The 9,762-nt window shown below is 49.4% G+C and overlaps 1 protein-coding gene across 2 annotated transcripts in view; it reads left to right on the top strand.

Moving 5' to 3' along the window:
- The window catches only part of paqr6 (progestin and adipoQ receptor family member VI), a 36,544-nt gene continuing 26,782 nt past the window's right edge, over window positions 1-9,762 (top strand). Inside the window, exons 1-4 of one of the 2 annotated variants that reach the window (XM_069940414.1) lie at window positions 1-236; window positions 935-1,105; window positions 1,973-2,100; window positions 7,382-7,587. In XM_069940414.1, coding sequence (XP_069796515.1) covers window positions 1,055-1,105; window positions 1,973-2,100; window positions 7,382-7,587 — 385 coding nt within the window. In that variant the 5' untranslated portion in view covers window positions 1-236; window positions 935-1,054. Of the gene's footprint in view, window positions 346-934; window positions 1,106-1,972; window positions 2,101-7,381; window positions 7,588-9,762 lie in introns of both variants that reach the window. The other variant, XM_069940413.1, reaches the window with a different exon arrangement.

Here is a 9,762-nt window from a genome sequence, read left to right as displayed (position 1 = left end):
CAAGGGGCCTCCTTGTCTTCGCCCGTTCTCCAATCATCTCGCTTCCAGAAGGCGGCGACTGGCCCCGAGAGAGTTGGTGAACAAAGTTGGGTTTGGGGAGGGTAAGCGACGGGGAGTTGCCGCAACCCCCCCTCGCTTGTCAGCGGGACCATGAAACGCGGCGGTCAGGACGGTCCGGAGTAAGGAGGAGGTGGTTTCCCCCCCTCTCCCTCTCCCCGCCGCCGTTCTGCAGGCTGGTGAGTCCCCACCACTCGCTCCTTGCCGGTCGCTTCGCTGCAGCGGGAGACGTGGACGGGCTGCCACCCGGGCTGAGGTCGATGTGCCCGGCAACTTTCAAACGAAGAGGTTCTGGTTGATCTGACAAAGTTTGAGGGGAGGGGAGGGAAACTTCGAAGAATGAGGGGAGAGTTGATAGAGGTATTTAAAATGATGAAGGAGGGGGGTAGACAGAGTGAATGGCTTTTTTTCCCCCCCACTGAGGGTGGGGGAAGATGCAAACCAGAGGACTTGGGTTAAGGGTGAAAGGGGAAAGACTGAGGGCAATCTTTTTAAAGTTTAAATTTGGACATGCAACATGGGTCCTTTCAGCCCACCAGCCCGTGCCAGTTGACCCCACCCCGGGGAAACCCCGGGCCGACATGAGGTGAAAATATAAGTTCCTTACGTTCGGCGAAGCTTGAGCGCTGGCGGGGCTGTGGAGGCCTTGTGCTAACCACCACACCAGCTTTTCAACCCACTCGCAATGCCACCGACCGCGATCCCTTACTAAACGGGGAGCATCCGCGGGGGCGAGGCAGGGAAGGCAGAGAGACGAGCCGATTGTCGGAGCAGCTGCGAGATCTCACTGAAGGGCGGAACGGGCTCGATGGGTGGGGTGGCCGATGCCAGCTCCTGCTTCTGATGTTCTCACCCACCTTCGATGTGAATCCTGCAGGTCGACCATGGAACTGAGGAAGAGAACGTGAAGGGGGATACCTGACGGCTCTGTTGATCATCTGGCACAGGCTGTCAGCAGACACCCCACCCCAACCTTGTGCGGCCCACGTCTCCCAAGATGTTAACCGTCAAGTTGCCACACCTCTTGAGCAATCACCAAGTACCGAGAGTAAGTCTAAGGCAAACTGGATCTCCTCTACATATCCGGAGCAGAGGGTCTCGCACAGATCCGTGCATCAAACCATGGCATGAATGGCATTAACATCAACTTCTCTGGTTTTGGTTAAGCACCCCCTCCCTTCTCCTTCCCCCATCATTTTGTCTCTTTCTCTCTCTCCCCCCCTTACTTTCTCTCCCCTTCCCCCTCCCCCTCCTCCCTCCTCACCTCCCCCTCCCTCCAATCTCTCTTCCTCCCCTTCCCTCTCCTCACCTCCTCTCCCCCCTCTTTCTTTCACAGAGCCAAAATCAATTCTCACCTCTCCTCTTATCATTTCCAATTAACACCTTTTGTTGGGTTGAACTCCTTCCCTGGCCAATCTTCAATATCTTTATTATGATGCCCTCCTTTTCTAAGCTTATTCCTTGAAGAAGGGCTCGGGTCTGAAATGTGGGTCACTCTGAAGGGTCTTGCATAACCTCCCCTTCTTTTGGCGCTGAAATGAGTTGTTTTTGTGTGACCTATGTAACAGTTTTATCTCTGACCTCCCGCCTATCCGAGCTCCCGATGCTCCACCAAGCGACCTTTTTGCCCCGGCCACCTGCCTACTCCTGATATATGCCTGACCATCTGAGCTTCTGACCGCGGATCCTCGCCCCGGCTGCACTGTGGGAGGGGCGGTACTGAGGGAGCTCTGCACTATGGGAGGGGCAGTAATGGTCTATTGGCTCACTCCGCTGAACTGAGCCAATCCCACATCACAGCACACCCTCGGCTCTGAGGGACATTGGGGCTCCATAGTGTGGGACTGGGGAAATACTAGCCCACCTTGCTCTGTGCTCTCTTCTGCACCGATCTCAACCTCCTCCATCACCGCAGGTTTTCCGTGAAGATGGGATTATGTCTGGATACCGCAACCCACAAAGCTCGGCCAGGGATTGCCTCATCAGCACTTTCCAAATGACCAATGAGACACTGAACATATGGACCCACTTCCTCCCCACGTGGTAAGTCAAGTTTATTGCCATCTGATTGTGTAAGTACAACCTGACAAAACATTTGAAGCAGGAGTCGGCCATTCGGCCTATCAGGCCTGCTCCACCATTCGTTGGCTGATCTGATGATGGGCTCATCCCCACCCACCTGCCTTTTCCCCATATTCCTTAATTCCCCTACTATGTAAAAATCTATTCAACCTCGTCTTAAATATATTTACTGAGGTCGCCTCCACTGCTTCAACGAGCAGCGAATTCCACAGATTCTCCACCCTTTGGGAAAAGCAGTTCCTCCCCATCTCCGTACTAAATCTACTCCCTTGAATCCTGATGCTACAACCCCAGTTCTGGTCTCCCCCACCAATGGTCTTCCCCCACCAATGGGAACAACTTACTGACCTCTATCTTATCTATACGTCTCTATAAGATCCCCTCTCATTCTTCTAAATTCCAGTGAGTCCAATCCCGGATGACTCACTCTCTCCTTCTAGGCCAACCCCCTCATCTCTGGCATCAACCTGGTGAACCCCCCTCTGCACCGCCCCCAAAGCCAGTCCATCCTTCCTCGGGTAAAGAGACCAGAACTGCACGCAGTTCTCCAGATGCAGCCTCACCAGGTCCATGTACCAGCATCATCTCTGTGCTCTTAAATTCAATCCCTCTAGTCGACACTACTAAAGAAACCAGTGACTACCAGAGGTGCAGAACCCCTGGTCGATCACGAACGATGAAGGCTAAGAGAAAAAGAAAGATATTTGAGTTAATAATAATACAGTATTATGGAGTTAGGCTAGGTACAAGTACTGGTAGTCTACGGCGTCAAGGTAAACATTAGCCAACCAGATATCTCAACTTCGCATGTAAGACACGGGGGATATTTTTTGAGCCTTCAAATATGGTACATTTTAAATGCAAGAACAAAGATCTGAAGTTCACAGGAATCAAATGGCAGATCTTTGACATTTTCACTCAAGTTGCCATTAGCTTTAAACCAGTGGTTCTCAATTTTTTTCCTTCCACTCACATACCCTATGCAGGTACACAATCCTTTATCCGGAACCCTTGAGGGACAGTGTGTTCCAAATTTCGGATTTTTCCGGATTTCAGAACAAAGGCCAGCTGCTCCAGGTTTAAGCCCACCCGAATTGTGCTGCCATATCCACCCCCTTCCAGTCGCGGTGGCGTCTCTTTCTCCCTTGTCCACCTGAGTCGTGTTGCCATCTCTCTCTCCCCCCTGCCTGTCCAAGTCACACTGCCATCTCTCTCCCCCCCTGCTCACCCAAGTCATGCTGCTGTCTCTCTCCTCCTCCCCGCCCACCTGAGTCTCGTTGCCATCTGTCTCCCCCCTTTGCCCACCTGAGTCATGTTGCCGTCTCCTCCCCCCCCCCACCTGCCCGAGTCGTGCTGCCGTCTCTCGCCCACCCCCACCCACCTGAGTCGCGCTGCTGTCTCTCTCCCCCCCTCGCCCATCCAAGTCGCCGCTGCCATCTCTTTCCCCACCCCCCCCCCCAACCCCGCACCCAACCTAGTCTCTCTCTCCCTCCACTGTACCAACACCAGGAAAAAAATGCCGGTTTTTGGAGCTTTCCGGATTTTAGATGTCTGGATAAAGGATTGTGTACTTGTACCATCGGTGCTCTGTGATTAGTAAGGGATTGCTTAAGGTGGGATGTAGGTGGAAAGTAAAAGTTTGAAATCCACGGTTTTAATCGTCCCTCATTGACTTGTTATGTGCAGAACTCCAAAGGAAATGGGCCAACGACAATTTTTCTCAAGCAAAATATTTCAGTAACAATTGGGTCTAGAACAGTGATTCTCAACCTTCCCTTCCCACCCACATCCGATCTTAAGCAATCCCCTACTGATCACAGAGCACTGATGCCACGGGGATTATTTAAAGTGGGGCATGAGTTGGAAAAAAAAGGTTGAGAACCACTGCTTTAAAAAATACAATATGCCGGGCAAGTATTCATCTATGCAACTAAATAAATAAATATCGTTTTGTGAAAAATGAGAGCCTCGGATGGTTCGTGTGAGTAGTTCTTTTGGGATCAATATCTCAATGTTCCCCCGGCCCAACAACTCCCTAGCATGAGGTACACTGTCCGTGGGAAGAAGTTTGGTGGTACTGGCTCTGCTACCCCTGTATCTTCCCCGACGGGAGCAGCTGGAAGGGGTCCTCGATGGTTTTGTGTGCCCTCTCTGGTAGATCGTGTCGATGAAGGGGAGGGAGACTCCAGCGATCCTCTCTGCCGCTCTCATGGTCCTGTGGGTTGATCCATTTCTCTTCAGCAACCACATTATGTAAGCGCCTGATTGCGTGAGGTCAAACCGTGGGTGTCACAGACTGGAACAGGACGGAGGCTAGATCCCCCCATTCTGCACCGTATCGGCCTATGTTATCACAACTTTACACCAATCAGCCTACTTACGATCCTGTTTCATGAGGTCTTCTGCCATGAGAAAGGTTTCTGATGCCTTTGACAAAGGGACTGTTGAATCGAAAGGCAAAAAAAATCAGCAAATTCTGCAATTCAAGAGATAAAAGCAGGTATCACTCAGCAGGGTGTGGAGAGAGAGAGAGAGCAAGAGCTGGTCTATCATTTAATTTAAATGTAGACATACAGCATGGTAACAGGCCCTTCCAGCCCACGCTGAACCAATTACCCTCCTCCCCCATCCATCCATTTTTGAAGGGTGGGTGGAAACCTACACAGGTAGTGGGGGGGGGTTGCAGGAGAGAACGTAGAAACTCCATACAGACCGTGGGATTCGAACCCTGATTGCTGGCACTGTAACAGCGTTGGGCTAACCACACTGCCCATTATCACTGCAAGAGGATAGAAAGCAGCCTCCATCCTCAGGGACCCCCCTACCACACAGGCCATGCCCCTCTTCCCTCTCCGGGAAGGAGGTGCAGGAGCCTGAAGGCGAGTGCCCAGTGGCACAAGGATGGCTTCATTTCCCCACCCTCACCCGCCGTCAGATTCCTGAATGGACCACGGACACAGCCTCATTTTGACTTTTCAGGCCCTATTTTTATTTATTGTCGGAAGGTGGTTTATACAAATGTCCACGCTGCCGCTTATTTTGTTTTTCTGATTTTGATTACTTTGTTCCATCCACCGAGGAAGTGACTGGCGGCCTCGGTGCTCATTACGTGTTTTAACGTCCCACCTGAGCACACTCGCTGATTGGAGCGACTGGGCTTGTCTCCACTGGGATGAGAGGGGATCTGATTGAAACCTATAAGATTATTAAGGGACTAGACACACTAGAGGCAGGAAACATGTTCCTGATGTTGGAGGGAGTCCAGAGGCCACAATTTAAGAATAATGGGCAGGCCATTATGAACGGAGTTGAGGAAAAACCTCCGCCCAGAGAGTGGTGGATTTGTGGAATGCTCTGCCTCGGAAAGCAGTAGAGGCCAGTACCCCGGATGCTTTCAAGACAGAAATAGCTCTTAAAGATGGCGGAGTCAAGGGATATGGGGAGAAGGCAGGGACGGGGTACTGATTGTGGATGGTCAGCTAGGATCACGGTGGATGGCGGGTGCTGGATTGAAGGGCCGAATGGTGCCTATTGTCCCCTCGATTGCTCCTCTTGCCCATGAGTGCCGCCGGTGGAGAGCAGACCTCCCCCCTCTCCCCCGGCAATGGCCGCACTGTTCCCAAGGGCACGGTCCGAACCCAGGCTGCAGAAGACTCACTTCGACCCCTCCCCCCCCCCCCCACTGACCAACAGTGGAGTCAAAAACTGTGCATTTACCAAAATACTCCCTGAGGCTTCAGACAAAATGTGACACAGATGGATAGAAGTTATTGGAACAAGTGATCGAAAGCCTGCTCCAAAAGGTCCATTAGCCACTTAGCCCATTGAGTCTGCCCCGCCACTTAACCATTTTCCCCACTCAGCCCCACTGCCTGGCCTTCTCCCCCTGACCTTTGATGCCCCGGCTAAAAAAATCAAGGACCTCGGTCTCCACGACCATCCGTGGCAACAAATCCCACCGATTCGCCACCACCTGGATGAAGAAATTCCTCTGTTCGACGCGAAACGCCCTTCACTTCTGAAGTGGCGCCCTCCTGTCCTCAACTGGCATGCCGTGGGGAAACAACCTTCCTACCTCTACTCTTTCAACATTGAAAGTTCTTCAATGAGATCCCCCCCCATTCTAAATTCCAATGAATACAGGCCAAGAACTATCTTTCTTTTCCAATCTTTTTATTATTATTATTATAATTTATAAACACATACAGTTCAAAGAGATATGAAAAATACATAGTAAATAACAAATTAATACAGAGATGTTAAACAATAATATTGCAGAATAAAAATATCATAAAAAAAATTTTAGATCAGTTTAGAGTATGAACTATCTCTAAAAAAAAGATATAATTAATAAAAATATATATAAAAAAAGAGAGAAAAAAACCCCAAAAAGGAAGAAAAAACAAATATGAATTAAAAACTTTTTTTTAAAAATACCTACCGATATAGCTAAATCACACCGATCACTCCAATCTCATCTAACAGCCCAATTATCATACATAATCATAAAAAGAAAACAGAGCCAGATCAACTCACCACAAATGAAAATATTGAATAAATGGTCGCCAGGTTAACTCAAACTTAGAAGGGGATTCATAGACAGAGTTTCTAATTTTCTCTAAATTTAAACATAGTATAGTTTGGGTAAACCATTGGAAAACAATGGGAGGATTAACCTCTTTCCAATTTAATAGTATAGATCTTCTAGCCATTAGTGTAAGAAAAGCAATCATACGATCCGCAGGAAGAGATAAATAAGTCAAATCTATCATAGGTAATCCAAAAATTGCAGTAATGGGATGTGGTTGTAAATCAATATTCAAAACGGTAGATATAATGGAAAAAATTTCCTTCCAATAATTCTGTAAAGAGGGACAGGACCAAAACATATGTGTAAGGGAAGCTATTTCCAATTGACATTTATCACATATAGGATCGATATGAAAATAAAAACGATGGAGTTTATCTTTAGACATATGAGGCCAAGAACTATCAAACACTCCTCATACGACAACCCTTTCGTTCCCAGAATCATCCTGGATAACCTCTTTTGAAGCGTCCCTTCTTAAACGAGGAGTCCAAAACTGCTCTCAATACTCCGAGTGACGTCTCACCAGTGCCTTATTAAAAGGCCTCTCTGCTCTTATCATCAGTGGAAAGGGTCAAGAACTTCAAATTCCTGTGTGTCAGCAACTCTGACGCCCTAACTTTGTGCTGACCTCTGAATCCTTGTCTCTCACAGGTACTTTGTATGGCGGTGGCTTGTCCTCTGGTTCTCCGTGGACTTCTCCAACGAGCCCTACGCCTGGCCGCTTTTTGTTTACCTGCTCTCCAGTTGCCTGTACCCCTTCACGTCCAGCTGTGCCCACACCTTCAGCACCATGTCTGCACACGCGCGCCACATCTGCTACTTCTTCGACTATGGGGCGCTCAGCCTGTACAGCTTGGGTATGTCTGCACCAGTCACCTCCTCCCCTCCCCTCTAACTCGGGGCCCTGCTGCCAATTACACTAGTCAACGATTTTCTTTTTCCCCCCAAAAAAGGTTCGCTTCCTGGAAATAGTATTATGATAGACAACGTCAAGCTGAACACAAAGAATTAAAAGCACAATGCTGGAGAAACTCAGCAGGTCAAACAGTGTCCTATATCATGGATAAAGAGACCCACTGGAATCCATGGGTAGAAATAGCCAGTTGAGGATTCGGTCTGAGCCCTTGATCAGTTCCGTAGAACATTACAGCATGGAAACGGGGCCTTTGAATCTTCTAGTCTGTGCCAAACTATCTTTCTGCTTCGTCCCACTGACCTGCACCCAGCCCTCCAGTCCATGTACCTATCCAAATTCTCCTTTTAAGGTTAAAATTGAGCCCACATTTGCCACCTCAACTAGCAACTCGTTCCACGCTCCCACCACTCTCAGAGTGAAGAGATTTCCCCCTAAACTTTTCCCCTTTCACTCTTTACCTACGCCCTCTGGTTTCTATCTCACCGACCCTCAGTGGAAAAAAGCTGACCTACATTTAATCTGTCTGTCCCCCTCATAATTTTAAGCACCTCGATCAAATCTCCCCTCATTCTTCTCCACTCCGGAGAATAAAGTCCTAACCTTTCTCCGTATCTTGGCGATTCTTCATTGTCATTGGGTCCAGATTTACCCTGGACAACAAATTCTTTCAAAAGGTTTGCTTCCTGAAAACAAATTGGGGCTTACGATAGGCAAACCTTCAAGCTGAACACAATGATAATTTCAGATTTGTTGTATCATGTAGTATGTTAGAGAAATATCCACCTTTATTGCATTTAGCGTATTTAATCACACAATCACGTATTAAAAGTTTAAGGTATTTTTCATGATCAACAGCCCAAAACACTCAACAGTGTTCAGGAAGCAAAATCTTCATTGGCTTTGAATGGATTTCATTGGGCTATTTCAGAGTGAAGATTCAAGGATCAATTTATTGTCACAAAACAGTGTCGGATCACATGAAATTTAGTTTTGCCTGCTGCAAGGCAGACAGATTTGCCACCAGCAGGAATCGCCTCAGTGCCTCTTACAGTCGGACTTGCAATCAGAGAGAGAGAGAGAGAAGCAAAAGAGAGCCCCCCCCCCCCAGAATCGCCCCCAGCACTTCCGCAGCTGCACAAAGAGTCCACTCCAAACCACTGGCGACCCACGCTCCGGATCCAAACCTCCGACATGGTCAGGAGCCCTTCCACGTCCTCAGCACCTCCTTGCATCCTGGTTCCGATACCCTCCGGCCGGTCCAAGCCAGTTCCCAGCAGTCCACAGCCCCGGCGCTAGTCTCCCGACAGCAGCTTCCGTGGGTTCCTCACCTCGAGCTGCCGGCAGCCCGCCGTGCACACCGCTCCCTCCGCTGCAGAGCCCTCCCCCCTCCACTTGTGGGAGAGCAGCCGCGATAGCGCTGCTGGTGGAGTTACTGCCTCACTGCTCCAGAGGCACAGTTCAATCCCAAGCTCTGCTTCTGCCCACGTGGGGATTGCACATTTTCCCCGTGAGTTCCTCCACTCCCCGGATCCTCCACCCCCAAAGGCATTCAGGTCAGGACATAAATTGGCCGCTGAAAGGTGAGAGGTAGGAACTGCAGGGAGCAGATGGGAACAGAGGGAAAAATGGCTTTGGGGAGGGACTAGTGCAAGGGGTGGGTTGAACCAGACATGATGGGCCGAAGAGCCTTGTTTCTGTGCAGTAAACATCCCTTCCCTCAAGAACGAAGAGCAAAGACTTTGAATATATTCCAGACCTCACTTCCTCAGTCACAGAACCTTAACGAAAGCCTCAGGCCCGAAACGATGGTTGCTTCTTATAGACCTGCGTGACCTTCTGAGTTTCACCTGCACTTTTGGGTATCGCAATAAGTTCACAGCATCTGTAGACTCTGTCTAAATGTGGCTGCGATTGCCTCCAGAATTTAGACAGAATTTGGGTGATTCCACCAGCTGGAAGAATGTTGGAGGTCTCTGCCTTAGCCACTTGCACACGAGTGACCAAAGCTCGAAATCTCCGTTTCCTTGCGCGGGTTTAGACGTGCAGTGATTAAAGAGGTGGGGACAGGCCGCGCGCGCCGTCGATGCTTTCTATTTATTAGCCCACTGCATGCGGA

The sequence above is a fragment of the Narcine bancroftii genome, chromosome 5 (assembly GCF_036971445.1).
Source record: "Narcine bancroftii isolate sNarBan1 chromosome 5, sNarBan1.hap1, whole genome shotgun sequence".
NCBI lineage: Eukaryota > Metazoa > Chordata > Chondrichthyes > Torpediniformes > Narcinidae > Narcine > Narcine bancroftii.
This window is presented reverse-complemented; position numbering and strand designations above follow the sequence as displayed.